General features: G+C 35.0%; 3 protein-coding genes, 1 long non-coding RNA gene and 1 pseudogene across 4 annotated transcripts; 3 read left to right on the forward strand and 2 right to left on the reverse strand.

Annotated features, from left to right (window-relative positions):
* Positions 1–4,270: 4,270 nt before the first annotated feature.
* LOC130655714 (mediator of RNA polymerase II transcription subunit 12-like) lies at positions 4,271–5,570 on the reverse strand (annotated as a pseudogene).
* A 613-nt stretch (positions 5,571–6,183) lies between these two features.
* Positions 6,184–6,936, forward strand: LOC130653800 (uncharacterized). Its single transcript, XM_057456310.1, has one exon. The coding sequence runs from the start codon at positions 6,184–6,186 to the stop codon at positions 6,934–6,936; it is 753 nt and encodes a 250-aa protein (XP_057312293.1).
* A 3,981-nt stretch (positions 6,937–10,917) lies between these two features.
* Positions 10,918–12,380, reverse strand: LOC130654736 (uncharacterized). Its single transcript, XR_008984484.1, has 2 exons — positions 12,342–12,380; positions 10,918–11,416 (listed from the first exon to the last, which is right to left on the reverse strand). It is a non-coding gene; the product is annotated as an uncharacterized LOC130654736 (long non-coding RNA).
* Positions 11,090–12,870, forward strand: LOC130654734 (uncharacterized). Its single transcript, XM_057457351.1, has 4 exons — positions 11,090–11,223; positions 11,340–11,655; positions 11,829–12,018; positions 12,100–12,870. The coding sequence occupies exons 1-4, from the start codon at positions 11,096–11,098 to the stop codon at positions 12,420–12,422; spliced, it is 957 nt and encodes a 318-aa protein (XP_057313334.1). The 5' UTR covers positions 11,090–11,095; the 3' UTR covers positions 12,423–12,870.
* A 7,331-nt stretch (positions 12,871–20,201) lies between these two features.
* On the forward strand, positions 20,202–24,894 carry LOC130654897 (uncharacterized). Its single transcript, XM_057457548.1, has 7 exons — positions 20,202–20,941; positions 21,417–21,575; positions 21,659–21,727; positions 22,040–22,072; positions 22,158–22,267; positions 23,766–23,791; positions 24,103–24,894. The coding sequence occupies exons 1-7, from the start codon at positions 20,844–20,846 to the stop codon at positions 24,850–24,852; spliced, it is 1,245 nt and encodes a 414-aa protein (XP_057313531.1). The 5' UTR covers positions 20,202–20,843; the 3' UTR covers positions 24,853–24,894.
* The last annotated feature ends 1,847 nt before the right edge of the window (positions 24,895–26,741 follow it).

Consider the following 26,741-nt stretch of genomic DNA (forward strand, 5'->3'; position numbering starts at 1 on the left):
ATGTAAAAATTATATAACCGGTTAAGAACACAAAAATTTTTCTTAGTATGATGATCTGTAGTGACCTTTACCAACCATTTTAAACGTCAAAAAAGAATAAGAAGTAAATTTTGAATGAACAGATATTATTTTTAGAATATATACGGTCCGTCCTCACAAAGGTTTACACAAAATGTAAAACAGATTGGTTTTTGAGCATATGCAAATCAACGAAAATCAGTTCATTTAGCATGTCCTATATTGCCATTGTCCATAAATCTTCCACATAAAGGTTATGAAACACATAAAATTATAGAAAAATCAGACATTTCATCATACAATATAAAAAACAAGAAAGTTTTAGTCAGAACATTTAGTAATTTTTTCACTATCACCAAACACAGTTATTACTACAATTTTAAAATTCTTAACAAAAACGTGAATTTGTTCTTTCAGTATATATATATTGCATGTGGTCTTTTTCCCACAAAAGTTTACACAAATTTTTAAAACACAGCAGTTTGCAACATAAACAAAAACACGAACAGCCATACCATCCTCTCATAAATTAAAATGAGTCATAAACCCACGTAAATTGGCAATAATGTCCCCCTGTAAAAGTAACCTGGCATTTTACATGTAGGCTGACAAAAGTTTAACAGGAAGTCAAAAACAAAACAATAAAAAATAACATAACACACACGCTATAAATAAAAAAATATTCCACTTGTCATTTTACTTGTTAAGTTTACGGAAATGTGAAAATAATTATACTCTTAAAAAAATACATCCTACTTATCCTTGTTTAATATTTAGTATAAATTATACTAATTATGTTAATTTATGTTGCCGTTTGTATTTCGTGTTTTGTATTTTAAGTTTTTAATTTTGAATTTGGAGTCGACTATATACTACACTAAAAGAACCAAAATTTCGTATTATTTTTCATGGTCCACCGAGCCGGATAATAAGATGAGTTTAGAAAGAATGTTAAGAAAGAAGAACGCACTTGTGAGTAGTGTCTGTGGAATTATTAACAACAACGAGAGTAAGTTAGAAAATTGGAAAGAATTTTGAGAAGAATTACTCGCATCTGAAACGATACTCAGCCAGAGATTAACACAAGTGAAGAATATTTATGACGAAATATTTGAAATAGCTATGAGCGATGATGATGCGACTTTTTTGTTATGTATTTGAATAATTTAAAGGAAACTTGTAAAAGAACAGTTGAAATTGAGCCTGTTCTAAGAGAGAGAAGCAACTTGCACAAAGAAACTGTTAGATTACCCAAGTTAGAAATTACAAAGTTTACTGGTGACTGTACAAAATGGTTAGGTTTTTATGAAAGTTTTGAAGCCTTGATTCATAAGTCACAACTAAATAACATTGAAAAATTTAATTATTTGAGGTGCTATTTAGAAGGAGACGCTTTAAATTGTATATCTGGGTTATCTCTTTCTAACGAAAATTACGAGGAAGCATTGAAGCTATTGTCCAACAGATTTGGAAATCCACAAGTAATTATAAACCCACACATGCACGAATTATTGAAGATGAAAAGAGTTTATAGCGATCGCGACCTAACAGCTCTTCGACGACTCTACGATGATATAGGATCTCATGTACGAAGTTTAAACAGCTTGGGTATTGAAGGAAAGGACTATGGCTGTTTACTCAATCCGATCATTATGGAACGATTGCCGCTCGAATTTAAATTGACTGTTTCCAGGAATCTGAAACAAGAGGTCTGGGATATTAACAAACTCCTCGAACTAATAAATGACGAGTTAAAAGCTAGAGAAAATTGCATCGTATCGAATCCTACCGTTAACTCACACCTTGGAGGAAAGAATACGTAAGGAGAAACAACTTCATTTCTGTACTCTTTAAATGTATTGAATTTTCTATTGTATTTAATTTCAAAAGAATCAGTGCGTGATGTGCTCGACCGAGTCTTTTTCGCAAAAAAATGATCAAATTCCATATTCTCCTTTAATAGGGGCTAACTTTTTTCTATTGAAATCTGACTGTAACACGCTGCAGGCACGTGATATTTGCATGGAAAGTGTGCCTAATATAAGTCGGTGAACATTGCTGTTAAAAACTTCAACATTACGTTTGAAAATAAGCGTTTAACCATGACATTAACCTATTTTTACAGGCTTGAGTATACCACTTTGATCATATAAAAAACAATATAGATATATATGCGCCGGACGAGTGCCGACAAAATGTGTGCTGGATTAATGTTTATTCTAACTAAAGAAATAACTTCTTATAACAGAACGTCGTTTTAAAACGAGACATAAACTTTTTCTTTTTGTTTACAAAAGTGTCGAGCATGTGCTTCTTCGCTAATTATGTTAACATAAGAACAAAAGAAATTTTACCGATTTCAATATGGCTTTTTGTTTTGATAATATTATCAAATTCATCATCAAATTATCTAATTGTTTTTATAACCAATCATAGTTGCGAATTGATATTCACGAATAATTTAGTCACACAACCGCCAAAATTTCAAATGAAGTTTCTATACAGACACCTGCTAGAACCTCACGCAGTGTTTCAATAGAATTAAAAGAGTTGTTTCTCCTTCCGTATTCTTTCCTCCAAGCTCACACAGAACAGAAAAGGATCATAGTAACGACATGGGTAAGAAACGTTTTGATTTTTCGCATTCATATGAGACCTCTTCTGGCGCGTCTTTGTTATCTGATTTCAGGCCCAAGCAGAAATGCGTATTTTGTGAAGGTTGTCATTGGCCTGACAAGTGCCCAGTTATTACGGATGTGGCGTCTAGAAAGGAGTGTCTAAAAAATCAAATCGTTGTTTTTTGTGCTTCGGGGAAAATCACAAACAAAATCAATGCCGAAAGAAAAAACCGTGTTTTTATTGTAGAGGTATACACAATTCCGCACTTTGTTTTCAAAAAACAAGAAAAAGGGTGATTCCCCGGGCACAGAAAAAGAACCGTCGCAGGTTACGCATCAAAACCATGTGCAAAATAATTCAAACAACGTGTTTTTGCAAACTGCGGATGTCATGCTCAAAAATCCAACCACCAACCAAAGCGTACAAGTTCAGGTTTTGTTCGATGGGGGTTCTCAGAGGACATACATCTCTGATCGCGCTCGAAGAATGTTGAATTTAAACACCAAGATCACTTAAATTATCAGCCGTGACACGAGACAAAAACACCATTTCATTTAGCGCACTTTCGGTACCTATAATTTGTTTACCAATTAAATCGCAACCCGTAAATTCAGCAAAACAAAAATTTACAGATTTGAAAGAGACTGATTTCGCTTCTTCGGGAGTGCATGAGTAGGGAGTTTCCGAAGTTCCAACGGCGACGGCAACGGCAACGTAGTAGCAGCGGTCGTCGTCCCCGTTGCGGTTGGGTGAATAGGGAGTTTCCGAAGTTCCAACGGCCCTCATTAAGTGGCGGTAAAAACGAAAGTGGAAGATGCCTAGTTTTCGAGAAAATAGATTTGCTATTTTCGAGGCTTATAGTTCTAACCTACTAAGCGATGAAGATTTTTTACTTCCTTATGATTTAAACAGATCAAAAAACTTAGATTTACCTTACTGGGATTTTCCAAGTTTTGACCTTGACTTACTTTCAGACGACGAATGCAAAGCTGAGTTTCGATTTCTGAGAAATGATATTTACAAACTGAGCGAAAAACTATTGTTTCCAGATGAAATTACATGTAACAATGGTTTCAGAGTTTCTGGAATTACAGCATTGTGTATCTTATTGATTAGATTTTTTTTAGAAGATTTTCTTATCCTTGCCGATATTTGGACATGATCCCTCATTTTGCATTATCTATACCTCAAATGTGTATGATATTCAAGAATTCAATGAACTTCGTGTATAATCGTTGGGGTCACTTAGTGTCAACATTCAATCAAGATTGGCTTTCTCCACAGAATTTAGAGAAATTTGCCCAGGTTATTCATGCTAGAGGCGCTCCATTACAAAATTGTTGGGGATTTATAGATGGAACTGTCAGAAGAGTTTGCAGACCTGAGAGGAATCAGCGAATTTTATACAATGGACACAAAAAGGTGCATGCAATAAAGTTCCAATCAGTAGTTGCACCGAATGGACTCATAGCTAATCTATATGGGCCGGTGGAAGGCAGGCGCCATGATGCCACCATGCTAGCAAGATCTGGTCTTCTACAATTGCTTCAACAACATTCCAGAGCTCCAAATGGAGCATTGCTGTGTATTTATGGTGATCCTGCTTATCCTCTTAGACGGCAACTACAAGCACCTTTTAGAGGAGCTCACGTGACCCCCTTACAAAGAGATTGGAATAAGGCAATGAGTGGAGTCCGGACTGCAGTAGAATGGGTCTTTGGAGACATCATAAATTATTTCAAATTTCTTGACTTCTATAAAAACTTGAAAATACAACTTAGTGCAGTTGGAAAATTGTACATTGTGTGTGCTTTACTACATAATGCACGGTCATGCTTTTATGGATCAACAACAACAGAATTCTTTGACTGACCCCCACCAATAATTGACGAGTATTTTCAGTAAAAATGGATTGTTAAAAAAGTGTAACAATATCCAAACAAAATGTAAATTTATACAGTATATATACATATATATACAACTATGTACTTCTTGAAGAAAATGTATGTCAATGTTGTTTTTATGAAGGTGGTGTTTTGTTCAAAAATTGCAACAATGCAAGATTTACTTGCTGCTGCTGCTGCTGCAACAAAGCAGTAGTTTGTTGCTGTTGTTGCAACAACATTTGATGCACCTTTGCAGAACTGTTTTGCCTTTCTTCCATTTCACTCTTCTTAAGGCTTAACTCTAACCTTCTAAGTTCAAATTCCGCTTTGTTTTTTTCTCTCAAGTAGTTTAAAGTTTCAGGCTTTGATCTTCTTCTTTTCCGTGGTACTTCTTCATCTGTGTTGGCTCGTTTCTTTGTTTCACCGAACGTCTCAAGTAATTGAAGTCGAAACTCTTCAGCTTGATTCATCTCCAGCTCTGCATTCTCTTTCTGTTTTGATTTTTGTTTTTCGTGAAGCTCATCATTGTCTTTAAATTGACATATGATGTCTGCTATTCCTTTCTCCCATTCTGTTTCTTCTTCTGGCGCTATAACAGATGCTTTGTTCTCGTCTGCTTTTTTTTCAAGTATTTTTTTTCCAACAATTTGAAATGATCTCTTACTGATCGATCGTCTACTTTAAAAATTGGATCAGCTATTTGATTTAAACTCTCTACAATTCGTTTCCATACGAGACCACGCTCTGGTGACCCTCTTTTTTGTTGCCATGGTTCGAAAAGAAGCATTTCTCGAATGAGAAGAACATCATGTCCTGGGGTCCAGCACATTGGCTTCCTAAAATGATAAAAAAATTTATTCAATTTGATCCCCAACTGATCAGCCAAAAAAATTATGCTTAAACAATAAAAAGTTAACCTTGAAAAACACATTTGAAAGCCCTCTTATAACTGACTTATTCTCCTAGTGAAATGAGAAAAGAGACTCTTTCAGAGCATAAAAAGTCTCATGGCTATGTATGTTATGATTATAAACTTACGCTTTGGCAGCCATTTTCTTTGACGTTTTCACCACAACTTCAAATTCATAGAAATGAAGTCGGTTTTCGCGGAACAGAACATCAAATTGGGGATTCCTTTGCTATGCGCATGCGTACATCACAAAAAACATTGTTCTCCCGTTGGCGTTGCCGTTGCGGTCTTGTTTTCGGAAACTCGCTAGTCTGGAGTGCATGAGTCTGTGAGAGGGTGTGAAAAGAACGAAACATCGACAAATAATTTGATTCATACCTTGCGTGTTGATTGTTGTGAGAGGGAAACTGACATTCTTGATAAGCAGTTGAACAAATTTTGGGAATTGGATAGTATTGGGATTTCAAAAAATGAAAAATCTTGTTATGATCTCGTTTTTGATAAGATAAAAAAGAATGAAGATAATCGTTATGAGTTAGCCTTGCCGTTTAAAGAAAATCATTCCTTACTGCCAGACAATTTTGAACTCAGCCGAAAGCGCTTATTAAAAGTACACAATCGCTTGAAAAACAACCCGTCGCTTCTAGTTGATTACGATAATATTTTTAAGGAACAAATGAATTTGGGTATTATTGAACCAGTACGCGATGTTGGGACACCGGGAGAAATACATTACTTGCCACACTTACGATGACGTTAAACGATGACGATAAAAGCACGACAAAAATGAGAATAGTTTTTGATGCTTCTGCGAAAATTAACCACGAGTCGCCTTGTCTAAACGACATACTGTACAAGGGTCCTCAGCTAACGCCGCAACTGTACGTTGTCCTCTTGCGATTCAGATCATATCCTATAGTTTTGATAGCCGACATAGAAAAAGCATTTCTACAAATTGCGATTAAAGAAACAGATCGTAACTTTTTGAGGTTTTTGTGGTTTGACGATATCCTTGCGGAACAACCCACCATCGTTAGAAATCGATTCGCCCGTTTAGTGTTTGGATTGACGAGTTCACCATTTTGTTTGAACGGTACTATTCGAAATCACGTGAGTCAGTATGAATTTGACCCACTGTTTGTTCAAAAGGTTGTGAGGTCGTTTTTTGTCGACGATTTTATTGGCGGTCACGTGAATGATAAAGAAGTTGTAAAGTTGTTTAAACAGCTTAAACTCCGATTTATAGAAGGGAATTTTTATCTTCGTAAATGGCACACAAATAATGAAAATGTTCGGAACTATATAAATCATATCACCAACTCAACCGCGCCTCCCCAAACTAATGGTAAAATTCTTGGACTTGTTTGGAATGAACAGACCGATAAATTATGTTTTGACTTTTCAGAATTATTGAAGTCGGCAAAAGCGTTAAAACCTACTAAGAGAAATATATTCGTCTTCGTTCTACGATCCTGTGGGACTCATTCAACCTATTTTGATTAGCATGAAAATTTTGATTGCTGGGAAATTTGTTGTTGTCTCGTCTTGTAAAATCTGTTGTTGTCGCGTTGGAGAAAGAACTTTCTTTCGATAAAATTTTATTTTGGACTGATTCGATTATCACTCTCTCATGGATAAAGGTGACATCAAAGGAGTTCGTACCGTTTGTTAAAAATCGTTTAAAAGAGATTAGAAATAACAGTGACGCTGGGAACTGGAATTATGTTAATACTGAAAAAAATCCAGCAGATCTCATCACTCAATGGGGAATCACCACTTTAAATTTGGCCGGAAACAATCTTTGGTGGGAGAGGCCAACGTTTTTGTGCGCGAAAGAATACCAGCTGCCACAGATAAAAGATCATGATTTATCACTTGAGCATTCAAATGAGCTGAAAAGAAGTAAACAAGTAGTGTTGCATAATTATACCGACATAATTAGTATCAACAATTGTGATAAGTATTCCATATTCACACGATTGGTCAGAATTACCGCATGGATGTTAAGGTTCATTAAAAACATTAAAAGAAAGACCGAATTTTGGAGCAAATTCTACGATCTTGTGAAATAGTCTCTGCGGAGGAGCTCTTATTGAAAGCCAAGCAGGAGAAGTTCAAGTTGGCAAATGATAACACAGAAAAAGATGTTATGTTTTTTATCGACGAAAAAGGTTTATTACGTTGCAGGGGTCGACTTGTAAACGCACCGTTACCCGTTGAAACGATATCGCCTATACTGTTCGACCGAGATCACTCGTTAACTAAGCTAATCATCATGGATATTCACTGTGAGCTAAAAGACATCTCTCAAAAACAAACACTTACCGAATTCCGACAGAGTTATTGGACCAAAAGTGCTCGTAGTTTAGTGCGAATTTTATTACACCAGTGTCTTTTATGTAAGCGTTTGAAATCACAACCTTTTCGTTACCCTGAGATTCCCCCACCATTACCAGGGTACAGACTCTTTACAATTTTGGACCTCTGTACGTTAAAAACATTTACAACAATGCCAATGAAAGACCAGTTATGAATAAAGCGTGGGTAACCGTGTACACCTGCGCATAGAGCAGAGCTTTGGTGTTAGATCTAGTTCCTAGGCCCGATTCGTCATCATTTATTAGTAGCTTTCGAAGATTCATTTCGAGACGTGGTTGTCCAGATCATATCTCAGACAATGGTAGTAATTTTGTTTCACGTGATACGCAAACTTATATTTTAAATCTAAAAATAAATTGGCATTTTAACCTCCCTCTCGCTCCATGGCACGGAGGGTTTTTCGAAAGACTTGTGCGCAGTACAAAGGAACTATTAAGAAAGGATAAGGTCGACTAAACTCTCATTTGAAGAGATGCAAACAGTTTTGTATGAGATCAAGTGTATATTAAACAATCGTCCACTCACGTACGAATATTATACCGAGTTTGAAAGTTGTTTGTCGTCAAACCATATGCTTTTTGGACGTAGACTTAACTTGTATTCTAATTCAACCACCCTTAAATCACACGAAGAATTTAAACCTTGCCCATCACAGCACCAAAATAAGTCAGATCATTAAACACTTTTGGAATAGTTGGCGCAAGGAGTACGTAGTAAACTTAAGCACGGGTGATTCAAACGGCCGTACAATGGAATTTAAGCGCATTTGCCGGGAGTCTGGGGCGAGCTTCCAAAATTTTGTAACAAAGTTGCTGATAAAGGCACAACTTCTAATGTCGATAACAGAAATTTTACTCTCGCGTGGCCTTATGTAAATCTATTTAACTAGCATCTAAGGTCTTCAGATGCTGTGGAAAAAATCAAAAAACAATTTTGTTGTCGTTTCCAAGCGCAACAAACGTAAATAAGACGAGACGGTAAATGTCGAGTCAAAAAGTGACCTAGCTAACAGGTCGGCTATAACGTTATATAGAGTTTTTCACCTAATCAAACTTATATGTTACGAAAGCCCAAGGATTATACTTTCTATTTTTTAAAGTTCCATACTGCTTTCAGTTTTTTTCTGAAAAATATTTGTCATCAAAGTTGAACAAAATTCAAATTTTTAAAATGGTGGCACAGACAGGAAAAAAAGCTTATGGTCATGAAATGTGAAACTTTATGTTTGCAAAAAGCTTTTGACTAAGTTAAAAAATATAATTGGAAAGGCAACGATTAAACTGGTTACATAATATTATTTTTTAGAATAATTATAGCTATAGAATGGCAGAACATACAGATCTAACCAAACTTTGTCGCATATGTGGAAATATTTTGAATGGAAGAGTTTCCTATCTTGTAAAGGAAAACCTTTCTGGCCTTCAGTCAGCATTTCAGGAGGACTTTGAGCAAGATGTAAACAAAATACATCCACCAAAATTTTGTAATAAATGTTACTGCACAATGCAAAATTGTAATTTGCGGGGCACAAAAACATCAAAATGCCCAGTAAGATGGAAAGAAGGCAGTGCATCAAATTTCTCGAAAATTAAATCTAAAGGGGGACGGCCTATAAAATCTAAAAAAGGTGGAAGGCCGAAAAAAACCATTGAGCCAGAATTGATGACACCCAACGACATTTTAAAGCTAAGTCCGTCTAAGCCTGTACCGACAATTATTGAAAAATGCATGACACATTTGGTTGGTATCAAAATTAAACAGTCAAAACTACCGAATCAAACAATTCAATTTGCTACAAAAGGACCACAGGTATATAAATAAACATTTAGAATATACATATTTTTCTGCATTTACCTGAAAATTATTCATATTTCTACTATATATATATATATTATATATCTAACAAAGACTAAAAATAAAAAACATTTCTTTATTTTAGCCAATAACGGTTACACCGATCAGCATGCCAAGAAAGTTATCAAATGAAAGTAGTAAAAGAAGCTTATCTGATCGGAGCAAAACAGCTAAAAATATAATCAACATGATTTCAGGAAATTCAAATGATGCATTTGTGAAACAAACAGCTGCGATCATGAAAAAATGTGACAAGGAGCAGCGAAAACAAATAATCGCAGAAATCCATCATGTCTCCATTCCAGCTGAGACTGCTGCCGCCATGAAAGCCACCTTGAATTTGCCATGGAACCTTATGCGAAATATTTCCCGATGGCTTGCCACTTTTGACATCAAACTTGCATCTGAAAAAACAACAAGACAGGTTGCAGACAAGTGGATAGGGAAAGGGCTTGTTGCTGAGCTAGCTCCTCTAACTCGAAAATTTAGTAGTAGTAATAAGCAGCTTGTTGTAGATCCCAAGCCTTGGGTATACCTTTACAATGTTGTAGGTCATATATTAAACCGGTTAACAGAACTGAGTAAAAATAATCAATTAGTTCATCACTCATTTATACCGGATGATGAAATACATGTTAAAATTGGTGGTGACCATGGTGATAACAGTTTCAAAATGAGCTATCAAGTGGCAAATATTAGAAACCCTAATCGCAAAGAAAATACGACCATCTTCAGCATATTTGAGGCAAAGGATTCCGTGACAAATTTAAGAATCTGCTTAGAAAGATTTAAACCACAAATTAGGATTCTACAAAAACAGAAGTGGAATAATTTGAAGATCCGTCTCTTTATGTATGGAGATTACGAGTATTTATGTGCTATGTATGGAATTAGTGGGGCAAATGGTAATGACATGTTTTATTAAATTAAAATAAATATCAAATTTCACATTAAGGAAAAACAAAAATAGCTTCAAAAGTTCCTTCTTTGGGCACATATCACTTCAGATTCCTTAAAAAAATTATGTGTATATTATATATCAATAATACAATGTGTCTTATATAAAATAAAATCTATCTATAAAATTACCTTAGTGTTTTAAATTTTACAGGCCGTCACTGTTGTCTCTGGTGCAGCATAAAGACTGACCAACTTTGCATCCCAAAATTTATTCGTGGATCTTTTCCAAAACGTAGCTTGGACAGTTTGAACACAAACCTGCAGCGATTTCGTGACAATGGATCGTTAGTGAAAAACGCCAAACACTATCAAAATGTGATACATGATTGCTTCTTTAACATCCCCCTAGAACAAGTAAGTATAATGTACTTCGTGCAATGTTATGAAAATTCAGCAAACCTATTTTTTATTACTTTTTATATAGGTGGCTATACCAGGGCTCCACCTAACACTTGGGATATATTTAAAAATGTTCAACAACTTGGAAAGCTACTGTCAAGAAGTTGATTTAAGAATTGCCACAATTCATGCTCAAACTACTGATGGTGAAATTAATATTAAATTTGCAGAGTTTATGGCAAATATGAGAATTTTAATGTATGTACACCTTACTAGATTTTTATTATTATTAATACTACTTCCAATCATATCTTGGGCTGCATTTCTTTATAACATATCTATATATATATGTATATATATATGTATATATTTAGCAATTTACAAAATGAGTCAAAAGAATTGGAGGACGAGTATGATAACCAGCAGGAACATATGAACTGGATGGTTATATCTAAACAAATTACCAAGGATGAGTTTGAAAAAAACTACAAACCAGAGTTGGATAACTTAGAATTTGAACTGAAGGAGAAACATAGAAGCATAAAAGCATTCAAAGAAAAGTACCAATTGGAAATTGGATCTGGTCCTTGCGTATCATCCCTAGACGATACACTGCAGGAGCTTGGTGTTGAGAGGCAGGCGTACCACGGAAAAAGCTTTATTGGCAACCATTGTCATAAAATGCTCAAGGTTAGATTTATTTTTGCAATTTATAAAAATTTTCGTTTACTTTATCTTGTTTCAATACAATGCTATACAATTTGTATTGAAACAAGATAAAGTAAACGAAAAATATGAAATTGTATTATGCATAAGTATAATTTCACAAATTGGTTTACAACAAACAGTAGACAATATTATAGGATGGCAACATAAAGTATTTATGTGATCGTATTCCTGAAATTGTACAGAATCAATGTGATGATCAAGTTTTATATCTGGAGTGTCAAGAAACATGCAAGAAGTTTGAACAACTGTTCAAGCTGTATGGTTCGTGTCACTCAATATTCAATTCTTCATGTATTATGACCCAAGAAATGTTATCAAATTTAGGTAAAATATGCAAGTTTGATTTTTATGAAATGCTTAAAAGTAGAAAAGTCAATTTATAAAATTTGTTTAACCAACTTTTAGAGACATCTATCAATCAGTTCATGTGTTATTTAAGAGTTAATTGGCCTTCAATATACATCAGTCCAAAGCTGCACATACTAGAAGACCATGTATTGGATTTTGTAAACAAGTGGAGAACGGGCTTAGGTTTTTATGGTGAACAAGGTGGAGAATCTATTCACCACGATTTGCATCGTATGAGAATAAATTATTCAAACATCAAAAACCCAGTTGACAGGCTCAAATACATTATGAAACAGCACCTTTTGACAACAAATCCAGAAGCTCAAGACTTGAAGCCAGCAGCTAAAAAGCGTAAATTTACAAAAGGCGAGGAAGAGTAGTGACAGAATTTTCTACTAGCTGTTAAGTGGATGTGACTGTATTTTGTCGCCTACCTAGCATGTATATATATAAATATTTTATGTTAACCAACCTTGTGTTAACCAGTTTCTAGCAAATTTATAACACAGTAATGCCACATTGGCTTAGTTAAACGATATTGAAGCTTTCATACGTATTTGATAGTTATCGTGAAACTGTGAAAAATATGCCTACTTCAAAAGTCATTTTCTGATTAAAAAAAACTGAAAGCACTTCAAAGTTGTATTTTTCTCTTAGGGCCATGTGTCCTTGATGTAAAATAACTTTTCTACAGCCCTAGAAAACTCTGAATAACAAGTTAATTACCTTGACGTTAGCAACGTAACGCAAATAAGCAAAAATCTTGATTTTTTCTTTCATCTACTTGAGTAGTCTTGTTCCTCGTACCTAGCTCCACTACAACAAAAATGTTTCGCTGAGCCTCTTCGTTGACTTATCACATGTTCGTTTACGGCTAAATTAGATCTATTGGAATATTAGATGGGAGGATAACAATAGATTTAAACTTGCTCTTGGTTTGTTTTGACTACGTAGTTTGATGCCGGCCGCCATTATTCCTCCACGGATGTCGTTAAAAACCCGCGCATGCGCTAACTCTTAGATTCCGCTTCGAACCACCCGTGTAAGAGAATCACACCGATCGCTTCATAACAGTAAGGACAACCCGCAAATTAACTTGAATGACGTTGTTCTAATTCATGAAGAAAAAGTACCGAAGTCGCTTTGGAAAATCGGTAAAGTTATCAATCTTTATAAAGGACGTAATGGACAAATTCGAGGAGCTTTAGTTAAAACCCAGACCTCAGACTTGAAGAGACCTGTGAACAAATAATATTCTGTCGAATCTTTACGTGAACGCGAAAACAAAGTCGATGTTGAGGTACGACCTCAAAGAAATGCTAAAGTCATAGGAGAGATACGACGAAGAGATGTGAACTAGTCAGACATTAATGTATATAAACATGTGATTTTTTTTGTTATTTACAGTCCTCTTTTGTTTTTGGATTTAGGAAATATTGCCCCTGCTATATTTCGGGGGGGGGGGGGGAATGTTTATTATTTAGTATAAATTATACTAATTATGTTAATTTATGTTGCCGGTTTGTATTTCGTGTTTTTGTATTTTAAGTTTTTAATTTTGAATTTGGAGTCGACTATATACTACACTAAAAAGAACCAAAATTTCGTATTATTTTTCATCCTATAATCTATATAATCTATATAATAATACGCTAAGTGTGTCTGTGTGTCTGTGACAGGCAAAGTGGATGTCTCCATTTTCCTTTGATGTTGCCGAAAAATGCATGTCTAATATGTTAAATTTTCTGACGTTACGACGCGACGAAAATAACACTACTTTAACGTCAATATCCTATATTAAATTAATGAAGCCATTACAGTGCACCTAAAATTTTAAGGCCAAATAACTTAGAAACGAGGTGGTGACGTCAATGATTTTTCACCGCGTGGGTAACTAGGGACCACATGGGACCAATTTGGGTAAGTTTTCCAAACCTGGGCTACCAAATCCGTTTCTGAATGGTCGGGTTGGTGACGTCATCAAAAACCGTCAAATCCTTATATCTTTGCAACCGTTCATCAAAAGTATATAAACCTATATATTTTCTTAATCAGCGTTTCAGGATCTATATGATAAAGGCAACAGGTATGCAAACTTCTAAAAAAAAATTAGGCGTTTTAACGGGCCATTACTGAAGTCAGCAAAATTTTTAAACCTCATCAACCGTCTATCAAAAGCACATGGTCATATTTTCTTCACCAGCGTTTCAATCTCTACACATAACAGACAAAAAATAAATCAAATTTCGCAATGTTTTTTATCTGCACTGCACTGCTGACGTCAGCAAAAAATCTAAAATAACCTATTTTTCCATTGTATTTTGCCTAAGTGGATTTTTCCACGGGCCTTATCGACTAGTCTATATAATAATACGCTAAGTGTGTCTGTCTGTGTGTCTGTGACAGGCAAAGTGGATGTCTTTATTTTCCTTTGATGTTGCCGAAAAATGCATCTTTAATATGTCAAATTTTCTGACGTTACGGCGCGACGAAAATAACACTACTTTAACGTTAATATCCTATATTAAATTAATGAAACCATTACAGTGCACCTAAAACTTTGAGGCCAAATAACTTAGAAACGAGGTGGTGACGTCAATGATTTTTCACCGCGTGGGTAACTAGGGACCAATTTGGGTAATTTTCCCAAACCTGGGCCCACGAATTTGTTTCGGAATGGACGGGTTGATGACGTCATCAAAAAACCTTTAAACCACAATATTTCCGTAACCGTTGGTCAAAAATACATGATCCTATACATTTTCTTGATCAGCGTTTCAAGATCTATACGAGGGAGGCAACAGGTACATGAATTTCTGAAAAGAAAATTTTTGTGTTTTCACGGGCCTTTGCTGATGTCAGCACAATTTTTAAACACTTATATCTTCTTTTGCGTTCCTCGAAAACATATCATCCTACACATTATTTTGATCAGCGTGGCTCAAGCTCTACACATTACAATAAAAGAATAAAATAAATTTCTCTAACTTTTTTGTGATCTTCACTGCTGACGTCAGCAAAACATCTAAAACAACCTATTTTTCCATTGCCCATCTGCCTAAGTGGATTTCTCCACGGGCCTTATCGACTAGTCTATATAATAATACGCCAGTTCTGTCTGTCTGTGACTTTTGCAAAGTGGATGAACCTTCTTTGATAAAGTCTATAAAACATCGTCTATAAATTTGTTCTGTAAATTACCAAACTTTGACGTTAAAGTAATATTGACGTCAAACGAAAGTATATTAAAATTAGTGAAGCCATTGCATTGCACTTTTAAATTTGAGGCTAAATAACTTGGAAACGGGTGGAAATAACTGACGTCATCTCCTGCGTAGGTAACTAGAGACCACCTGGGACCAATTTGGGTAAGTTTCCCAAACCTGGGTCCACGAACCCGTTTCGGAATAGACGGGTTAATGACGTCACCAAAAAACCTTCAACCCTAATATCTCTGCAACCGTTTGTCTAAAACACGCGATCCTATACATTATCTTGATCAGCGTTTCAAGACCTATACAATGAAGGCAGCAGGTATACAAATTTCTAAAAAAAAATTTTTGCGCGGTTGACTGGCCATTGCTGACGTCAGCAAAATTTTAAAACCCTTATATCTCATTAAACGCTTATTAAAAAGACATGATCATATACATTTTCTTGGTCAGCGTTTTAACATCTGCATAGTACAGGCAACGAATAAACTAAATTTCGCCAAATATTTTTGTAATTGCACTGCTGACGTCAGCAAAAAATCTAAAACAACCTACTTTTCCATTGTCCTTCTGCCTAAGTGGATTTTTCCACGGGCCTTATCGACTAGTCTATATAATAATACGCTAAGTGTGTCTGTCTGTGTGTCTGTGACAGGCAAAGTTGATGTCTTCATTTTCCTTTGATGTTGCCGAAAAATGCATCTCTAATATGTCAAATTTTCTGACGTTACGGCGAGACGAAAATAACACTACTTTAACATCAATATCCTATATTAAATTAATGAAGCCATTACAGTGCACCTAAAACTTTAAGGCCAAATAACTTGGAAACAAGGTGGTGACGTCAATGATTTTTAACCGCGTGGGTAACTAGGGACCACCTAGGACCAATTTTGGTTCTTTCCCAAACCTGGGTCCCCGAATCCGTTTCGGAATGGACGGGTTGATGACGTCATCAAAAAACCTTCAAACTCTAATATCTCTGCAACCGTTTGTCAAAAGTTTATGATACTATACATTTTCTTGATCAGCGTTTCAAGATCTATACGAGGAAGGCAACAGGTATACAAATTTCAAAAAAAAAATTTTAAACCTTTATATCTCTAACCGCTCATAAAAAGCACATGATCATATACATTTTCTAGATCAGCGCTTTAACCTCTACACAATAGAGGCAACGTGAAAACAAGCTTCTGAATCATTTTTTTTGTGAATGGGTTGCTTATGTCATTAAAATTCAAATAACGCTTCTTTTTCATTCTTATCCTGCCTCAGTGGATTTTTCCACGGACCTTATCGACTAGTATAAGATATTGACGTCAAAAAATATTGACAAAAAAAAAACTCGAAAACTCGCACATTCGGGTGGTAAAAAATATCTTCTTTGTAAAAGTTACAGACAGACAGACGTTAGGGTTGTATTTACCAATCAAGTACAATCCATTGAGTGACATAACTCTACTTAGACCAACATACATCTGGCCAAAATTGAATCACCTTTGTTTGAATAACTCAAAACTAATTATAACTTCACTTGAATTGCTTGCCTTGAACCTTGTCAACAGTACTTGGCCATGCTAACATTAAAGGGAATTGCATGCGCTTAATTACCGACGAATTGGATTTGTTGGGATGGATATGGATGTTGACTACAATTTGCTGAAATGGAACTGCTTTTAATATTCTATTAAATTATCAAAGCATATAGCTTTTGTACCTTTTGGAAATCGACCAAACTTTGCTTTGGTCGATTTCCAAATGCGCTACACTCCTATCTGTCCATTGCTTAGTTTATCAAGAACATTTATATTCGAAGTCGGCATAACAGGAGCACCAATTTTCAGCAAAAAAAGTTGCAAGCCCACCTGTTTACATTTGACTACGAGACAACTTTTTTAATTAACTTTTTTTAACATTTTTAGGCAAATTATCTATAGCATGCAATTTATGCAAATCTTTATCAATGTAATTCAACATTTGGGCATTATGCAGTTCGACAGGGGAGTTTTCAGCCCATATTTGTATAGCGGTAGTTGCATAATTTAGGAGATCTGGCATAATAAATTTTGACAGCAATATATTTTCAACGTCAAAATTACCAACCCTTATCTTTATACATTTATAAAAATCAGGGTTCTAAACAAAAACAGTATCGCCACTTTTTCTCATTACTTCTGTTAGCTCAGCTATTTAAAACATGCGGCACAAAAGTGAAATGTTAAGTAATGCATCCTTACACCCTGCATAAATAGGTCGTTGGTTGATAGGTGGTAATTGATAGAGATCCTCAAATACTATGACTGACATTCCAGCAAATGGCATTTCTTTAAGTGTAACAAATATTTCTGTAAGCCTTTGATGTTGTTATGCCTGACTTTGTAACAATTGTCCAATCCTGTAATATCCTTCCCACTTTGTACTAGCTGCCCCACTTTGTAATACTTGTCCCACTTTGTAATTTCGAAGCTGCGAGACTTTGTAATTCATCATCACGCCACTTTAAAATTTTTAAAGCTACCCTACTTTGTAATAATGTCTTGCCACACTGTAATATTTCGTTTTTTGTATTTAACTAGTTTTTAACCTTGATTTTTTATCAATGTTATCTTCACATATTGAATCTTTGAGTCGATTTATGTTAATGATGCATGTTCACTTTTACATACCCAAAGATGGTGTGGTGGAACGTTTGACTTAAAATGATAAAGTCGCTCGTTCTGGATCGCCCTTTGGTGCGCTTTAAATGTAGTAGTGCCAATCCATTCGCAACCTGTTGCTGACCAAGCATTTGATTGTGTTGCAGGTAAGAAAGTTAGAGCAATGCTATACATTTTTTAAGAGCTAACATAACTTAGTTGTGGGTGGGGAAGAGGAACAACCAACGGTTAGTTTTAAATTCATAGCTTGATAGACATACATGAATTGTTTTTATTTCAATGACCCTTCAATGGTCAAATTACATTTCATGTTTGGATTATAAGACACACAAACACAGTCCTTATATCATTATAAGAGATTAATAGATATACATTAGACACTATAATTTCCTATGTCCTTCTGTTGCAGCTCAATCAGCTGCAACAACAATAGACACTGATGACAATTCGGACAGTTTTCAGTAAGTCAAATATGTTATAACTAGTCGGTAAAGCCCGAAGATAAATCCACTAAGGCAGAAGAACAATGGAAAAAAAGGTTGCTTTAGATTTTTTGCTCACGTCAGCAGTGCATATACAAAAAGAAAATTGGTGAAATTTAGTCATTAAAAAGTTCACAAATTCGTAAAGCCGTTGCATTCACCGTATAGATCTTGAAATGCTGATCAAGAAAATGTATAGGAACATGAACTTTTGCCAAACAGTTGCGGAGATATTGGGAATTGAAGGTTTTGTGACGACGTCATTAACCCGCCCATTCCAAAATTTATTCGGGGACCCAGGTTTGGGAAACTTACCCAAATTGGTCCCAGGTGGTCCCTAGTTACCCACGCGGTAAAAAATCATTGACGTCACCACCTTGTTTCCAAGTTATTTGGCCTCAAAGGTTTAAGTGCACTGTAACGGCTTCATTAATTTAATATAGGATATTGACGTTAAAGGGGTGTTATTGACGCCCCGCCGTAACGTCAGAAAATTTAACATATTAGACATGCATTTTTCGGTTACTTCAAAGAAAATTTCGGTAAGATCAAAGGAAAATGAACATATCCACTTTGCCTGTTACAGACTGGCGTATTATTATATAGATAGGGTTTCGTGTGTGAATTTTTAATTATTTTTGGAACAACAGTGCAAAGAAAATCATTCAAAGTGAAATTCTAACCTGTATCTTGCCTACTCAAGTCGATCGCTTTACCAAATGTTATTTTCAGACAGGCGAAATGATTAACAATGTTCCCTTCAAATAAAAACATCAACACGCAAGGAAGATCTCATTTTACTTAGCACGGCCTGCCAATGAAGTCGTTCAAAGATGAGAAAGATAACATTAAGCCTTCAAAAATGGCGAAAGTTAAGTTTTTTTTTACTTTCTCTATTTACATTACCACCATAGAGATATCCATGCCTTCATTTGTAATCATAGGACAGAAGCGGGCAATTCTAATGCTTGGAGTTGACAAGCGAATAGAACTTACAAAGAAGCCGATCTTCCGGGGCACTTTGTGAATTATGACATTAGGTTTCTTCAAACATATTTTGATGATGTGGCATGGCAATTTATTTCAGATAAAGGAGAATTTTTTAAGACTTTTTTTTAAGACTTTTTTACCTAGAATGTTCTTATTTGCGTTCTTCCAAAAAAGGTGCAAAATTAATTTTTTTTTAAATAACTGGTGTTAAAATTATCTGGTGTAGAAACTGTTCGAAAATAATTTTATTTTAGTAATTTATTCACATTATTTTGTTTTTAATATGTTCTTAATTTGGGCAAAATTTCAGGAAATGTGTGAAGTGTTGGAGACTTTTAAGAACAAAAACGACGATGTCATGTGGAATTGCCCATCATGCGAAACATAGTTAAAAAAAAATATGTGTAAAGTTAAGAAAAAATGTTGCTCTTTTACTTTTCTTGCACAATCAATAAAAAAGTAGTTTTTTATTATACTGAATATTATACCGAATGTCGAACAGTACGGCACGAATAATTTACGCAGCTAGCTTCAGAAAATCTTAAAAAACGTCCAGTCTAGAGTAAGATCAAGTCCGGATTTATCCGCTAGTAGACATTTTGAACCTTTCTGTTCCCCATCGGAAGTTCATGCGCTAGCGTGGCTGCCTAGTAATAAGCGAGAACAATGCGCTATTTACGATATTGTTATTACCCGAAAAAATTATACGCGTGATGCATTATGGGATTGGTTTAGGAGGTTTGTTTTTTATTGATAGAATTTCTATCGTATGTCTCGTATGAGCCTACCTAAATTTGCTGCAAAAGTTTTAGCTGGTCTTTTATCCACTCCACGGAATAAATCGACCACTATATTTGTTGTATTCTTGTTAACAAAAAACTTCCGCTGGGCAGAAATAGAATTTTGCAGCGCAATTAACGATCATAACTTATTATTTGGATATAATTATTATAAACTATGAGCGATCACGTGACCGACCTGTGCTAGAGCTTTTCGTTGCTGTCAAATTCTTCAAAAAGGCAAAATGCCCTGGAAACGAGTTTGGATACGCCAAAACAAGAGATGTTTGTGGAGAACGTACAGTTAAAGAAAGAATCACAATTATACTTTGACGTTCTCAGTGTGAAGATCACTTCTGTTGATAATCCTTAAAAATTTTGTTTAGCCATATTTTTACATATTTTTCAAATACTTGCTTTTTCCAATGCATCTAATGATCTTAAACTTCATAAATATTAAAATTATGGAGCATCTTTTGAATAACAGTCACAACAGTTGCGATTTATAGGAAACATATGTTTACAAGAAAGCGACAAAAAAGATGTCAAATGTTAAAATACAGGCCAACGCGCACTCCTTACGTTACAGCATTTTTAAACTGACGTCAAATTGTCTTATCACGCAGTTATGTGAACATCCTGTTCTGACATAATGCTTCATACATACACATAACATTCAAAATGCCACCACCTATCATATGCAACATCCTTCCAACATACTTATCGACAGATTTAGTGACACCTGGACGACGACAGAGAGAAACGCTACCTGCAATCGGGTGAGATGAAATTATTTTGAAATCAGCCTTTTTTTTGCAAGTCTGAAAAAATTATTCGAATTTGGATTGCAACTTATAACAAAAGAAAACGAGTGGTACTCAGACCTTCAAAAAAAAAGAAACGCTGAATCTTTTAGGCAAAAGAAAGTTACTCTTATGGAATAAGAACTTTTTTAAATTTATGCAAAATATACTGTATCTTGTCGTCCTTAAAGTTGTCTAACTTTATTTCAGCGAAGTAACCCTAAATAGAACAGCCTTTGCGAAGTCTTGCACGCTTTGCACAAAGCTTTGCCGAGTACTAACATAACGAGATTGTTTCTCATAGACGTTCCTAATTAAGAACACCTTAAGAAAAAAAAGATGAAATTTAGCTTTTGTATAGCCTTGTAGAGAATTAATTAGGCGTCTTATTACGGATATTTAATGAAGAAGAAGTAAAAACATTCAGGAACGTAATTTTTCTTTGATGTAGGACCTTCCGCAAATCTGGGGATGCAAACAAGTTATGGGGACAGGAAACAAAGTTGACATCAACTAGTCAACTTGCTTACCATTGCTTCAAACCATCTCACTTAAAAAGCAGCAACGTTGTGGTCACGCATCGACATTATGGAGATCGTATTAATAACATGTGAGTACCAAAATTTCATAAAAAAGTATGAATAAAATTCAAACCCGTAATTCAGTCTAAAAGTAAAACGGATTCTTTTTAAGGCAAGCGAAATTACAGCCAGCTGTGGTGACAACATTGTTATTAAGCAAATGTCGACACAACGACCAAAGGTTTGTTGCAATAATATTTTTAACAATTTGGAATGACAATAGTGATGCTTGTCTTCAGATAGCACACGATATCAGACCCTCAATTAGTAGTGCACCTGGGGCAGCATATTCGTTCTTCACAATTTTTGCTTTGTGTGATGGAGTAGGAGACAAGGCGCAATAATTTTGGCTTGGTTAACAGCATACATCTCCGTGAGATCAAAATATCCAATGAAATTTGGCTCATTGACAGCTGTATAACTCGCTAAATTATCTAGCAACTCTAAAAATAATAAGTTTTTGTTTAATATAAGGCATTCCTCTCTATTTTAGAATGCCACCTCCATTTCATTCGTCGATGATACAGTAAGTAGATGTTTTACTTGAAATAAATTTTTCCAAAACTTCTGTAAAAGGTGTGTTTTCAATTCTTTTTCCACATGTATCATAGGGATCATTATCTAGCAGAACCGTGCCCGGCTGAATTAAGAAATAGTTATTTCTCGCATCGATGTAAATTTCAGGTGTTTCCAACAGATGGAACAGACTTGCTTGATACAGGTACTATAATTTTTTATTGCAAGCCGTAATGATAAGCCACTCAGTGAAGGAAATCTGCACCACAGTTTCAGTTTATCCGACTTATTAAGTATCCAAAACCTCATTTCATTTTAGCCTCATCATTTACTTTAACACCACACATCGTATTTACTTTATTATTCCCACCTCTCTGGTAGAGGTCGACATTTTTTGGAATGAATTAAAACAAAAACAATCCCGTCTCTCCAATCATCTTGCATGCAATGTTTCTTTCTATTTCTAACGAATTTGTAATGTATTCACGTTCTGCTATATTTCGTCTTGTGTAGTGTGAATAGGTTCTTACAATAACTCGGAATGCGTACGCACGTTAAAATTCCAATAAAAGGTTGTAAAAGTTAAGTTTTTCATTCTACAGTTTATACTGACCTTTTTTGGTTTTATAATTTTTTATGTATCTTTAACTCAGAGTTGACGATGATGAATTTCTTTCATCTATATAATAACATGCCAGTTCTGTGTCTCTGTAACAAGCAAGTGAATGTTGCCGAAAATGCATGTCTAATATGTTTTCTGACGTTACGGCGCGACAAAATAACACTACCTTAACGTCAATATCCTATATTAAATTAATGAAGCCATTACAGTGCAACTAAAACTTTGAGGCCAAATAACTTGGAAACGGGGTGATGACGTCATTGTTTTTCACTGCGTGGGTAACTAGGGTCCACCTAGGATCAATTTGGGCAATTTTCCCAAACCTGGGTCCCATAATCCGGAATGGACGGGTTGATGACGCCCCAAAAAAAACCTCAAACCCTAATATCTCTGCAACGTGGAAACAAGGTTCTAATTTTTTTTGTAGATAGATTGCTGACATCATCAAAATTGAAATGACGCTTGGCTTCTTTTTCATTTTTATTTATCCTGCCTCAGTGGATTTTTTAACGGGCTTTAGCGACTAGTTAAAAATAATATTAATCTGACGTTCTCAAGCTTTTGATAAAATAATCGCACCTTCTAAGACTGAAACGCTAATTCCACGGGGGGTTATTAGAGTAGGGATTTTATAACCATTGGCGGACTTGAATGAACGTATATTTTCATATTTCTTTTAGAGACTTTCATTGTAGCTTCGTCTGTTAGAAATGTTTGTGCATTCGCCTAAAAAAAGTAAAATGCGCGAAGATTAGTTTGCGCTATTTGCGTCATCACTACGCGCTTGGAGTTTTCTTAGATATTTTTTTCTATCCCCCGAGCTACTCTCAAAAGATTTATAAATCATAAATTTACTTACTTTTAAAAACAATAGGAGAAAAAGTTCGTGCATTAAAAATTAATGTATGAAAATTAATACGCGCGAAATACAACACAAATACGGTATTTGCAACATCTAAAAAAGTAACTATTCTTATTCATTGATGCTTATTAAAAAAATAATGTTCGCTTCTAACCTTAAACACGTTTCCTTTGTTATATTTTCACTCTTTATTTGATTAAAATTATTGGTTGATTTTAGGTATTCTTCACAAAACAAGCAACAAGGTAATTCTGTATTTTATTTTAAACTCCTCCAAAAGGAAAAATATTTTGCCGGACAAAATTAGACAAAAAATGTGTCAGTATTGGCTGAATTGAATTTGCTAGATAAGATAAAATATAAATTTGACGGATTTTTTATTTTCTACGGTAAATTAATACTGTCAAGCCTAATTGGTTGATCTGCTAACGGGGAGGAAGAATGTTGCCTGAATAAGAATAATTAATAGAACTAAACAACCAATCAAATTACAGTATTAGTGATGTTCTTTTACGTGGAAGTTTATCACTTCTCAGATTACGTTCTATTTTTGTAGGAACTGTTTCCAGCGAACACGAATGTGCTAAGAGATATCAAATCCAAGTTATATGGCACAACCACGTATCAACGCAATTTTGAGGAGAATAGAAAAAAAGCTAACCTGCCAACCAGTGCAAAAACGCGAAAAACTGTGTATTTTAAAGTCAATCTTAATATTTGCAGAAACTGTGGCTTGCAAATAAAAAGAATGAATCAACAGTACAGGAAGTTTGATAAAGATTCCACCGCGAAACTGGGTGTACTTTTGTCGGCAAAAAAAACAACATGGCCGTGTTGGCCACCAGGTGGAAAAAACACACCTCCTTGCGACCCAAAAATCATTTTACCCAAGTACTGCATCCATCCAGTAAAAAATTCAAAAACAACGAAGGGTTTTTGTAAGTGCGCTCAGCCCCAACCGTATGTCGTAAATCGTGTATTATCCGATCGGTCAAAAGAGGACATAAACCAAGAATATGAAACGGAAGAAAATATTGTTCATGGACAGCCGAGCGAAAATAATTTGCTTCAGGAGAAACAATTGGCATGTGGCAATAAAATGCAACGACCGCTGACGAAACAAAAATACCGACCGTTGTCTAAGCAGCGCTGTTGGCCATTAAAAATTGAACCTGGATTCAAAACAGAAGCTCATCAAAAATTTCATCAAATATACAATGACGTCATCCCTGATTTACGCGACGCTGCGATGGAGGGAAAGAAACATAATTTCCATGGATTCAATGTACATTTGTTCAGAGGTTAATTTTAAGGAAATGCTAAATGTGAATGCAAATAAACAAAACAACGAAGTCATAGTTTTAGCAGTTTTCCCACAGGACTTACTCTGCTCTAATGCCTTATCAGAAATAATCTGATTAATAACGAAAAAAGAACTTACAAGTTTGTGTATTGTAAAAACACTCATAATTCTACTTTGGCTTTCAATCATTTAGCAGGGGTCTCACCCTCGTCCCCTGGGTTGTTTACCTTCTTGATTTGAGAGATGACATCGAAAAATACCCTGGTATCGTTGACCGGATATTGAAATATTAATGGCTTTTACATTTCGCATAATTATTACGCCTTTTTTTCCTTAGTGAGCACATTTTCAGATCAAGATTAAAATGGCGAATTGAGCCGTGGTTGCTTATTATTTAAATTTAAAAAAACGTTCAGTTTTGCTTTGCTACATTTATTAAAATATCACTTACTAGTTCATGTTGTCGCGTTATACATTGAGAAAGAAGATAGCGGCATAAAAAAGCAGGCTACTGATATAAGAAAAACAATTGTATGTAGCTAAGAAGGTTTTTTAAATGTTTAGCACGTAGTAAGTGATCACAACCTAATGTAGACGTGTTGATAACAGCTAGCTTTATATATTTTAGCTTGGTATTTTGTTTACATTTAGCTATTAGCTAGCTAGCTAGCTAAACTTTATCATAGTAAAATTTGCAATTTTTGAGAGGATTAGAAACTTTGTTTCTTTTTTCCTCAAATAAATTTCCCCCAAAGACTTGCAATATTTGTTTGAAATCGGATTTACAAAAATAAATCTCAAAAATACTAAAAAAAATTCTGGGGACCCTATTTACAAAAATTTATCAAATATTAACTCAAAATTGACGAATTTATTTAATAGTGAGGGCTGCTATGTTCTGATATGAAGCTTCGTGTGCACATGTGTGTTAAAAGTGATTTTTTGATTTAAAGTTGTTCCTTAGGTCCATAATTACCAAAAAAATATGGGGGGCAAAATTTCTTGTCCCATGGGACCAAATTAGATGACGTTATCACTTTTACAGTCAGCAAAAAACAATTTCACATTTATATGTCATGTTATATATGGTTGGAAAGAGGAGATCGAGTGGAGCAAAAACAATGTAAGAACCATGTGTTCAAAACGTAACACTCGAAAGATATTACTATTCAAACTTTGTACAAATTACAGACCGGTAATTTACTGACCCAGCACAAAAATGACTATAACCTGCTCAATAGCGAAGTTTTTTTGTTGAATGTTAGTATAGTATTGGGTCACCTTAATGTCTTTCTGTTTGATCAAAATTTATTGTTCAAATCACTTTAAGATATAATTTACAGACCATTAATTTACAGACCAAAGCACGTTTTTAGTTGTTTACTTTAGTTTTAAAAAGTAAGTAGCGAATTTCACTTAGACATTTTGTATGTATTAGTATCAGTATGATAACAAGTTTTGTTTTATAATTGTTCGATTTTATAGAAATAGACATAGAGATAGAGAAACGTTCCTTCTGGCACACCGCGCACATCGCGCACACGCGCACGCACGGTCAAACACAACAAATTCCCTATCATCCAACACAAGTCCCCATCATACCTCAAATGAGTAAAAATATTTCTAGCGCACATCAGGGGAATTACCCCATCATGCTGTGCTAATTCACGCATAATGAGTTAATTTCCTCATCATGCCTCAAGTGAGTAAAAAATGTCTGGCGCACTCGAATCTGCTGACAATCAGCAAAAAATCAACGCATGCGCAGCAACGTGACCAACTATGCTCAGCAATCTTCGGACTGGTTCAAGATTAATAAAATGGTACTCTGTTACTGGTGCTCTGTAGAACTATGCGACAAAAAATGCGTCATGTGCCCCATGAGATACACC

This window comes from Hydractinia symbiolongicarpus, chromosome 8, assembly GCF_029227915.1.
Source record: "Hydractinia symbiolongicarpus strain clone_291-10 chromosome 8, HSymV2.1, whole genome shotgun sequence".
NCBI classification, from domain to species: Eukaryota; Metazoa; Cnidaria; class Hydrozoa; order Anthoathecata; family Hydractiniidae; genus Hydractinia; species Hydractinia symbiolongicarpus.

Bases quoted from the DNA above. Each gene is read 5' to 3' on its own strand.
- LOC130654734 (XM_057457351.1), top strand. From the start codon at position 11,096: ATGTTCAACAACTTGGAAAGCTACTGTCAAGAAGTTGATTTAAGAATT. The intron at 11,224-11,339 runs GTATGTACACCT...GTATATATTTAG, and splicing joins GCAAATATGAGAATTTTAAT to CAATTTACAAAATGAGTCAA. The intron at 11,656-11,828 runs GTTAGATTTATT...ACAATATTATAG, and splicing joins ATTGTCATAAAATGCTCAAG to GATGGCAACATAAAGTATTT.
- LOC130654897 (XM_057457548.1), top strand. From the start codon at position 20,844: ATGCCACCACCTATCATATGCAACATCCTTCCAACATACTTATCGACA. The intron at 21,576-21,658 runs GTGAGTACCAAA...ATTCTTTTTAAG, and splicing joins GGAGATCGTATTAATAACAT to GCAAGCGAAATTACAGCCAG. The intron at 22,073-22,157 runs GTAAGTAGATGT...CATGTATCATAG, and splicing joins TTTCATTCGTCGATGATACA to GGATCATTATCTAGCAGAAC.
- LOC130653800 (XM_057456310.1), top strand. From the start codon at position 6,184: ATGACGTTAAACGATGACGATAAAAGCACGACAAAAATGAGAATAGTT.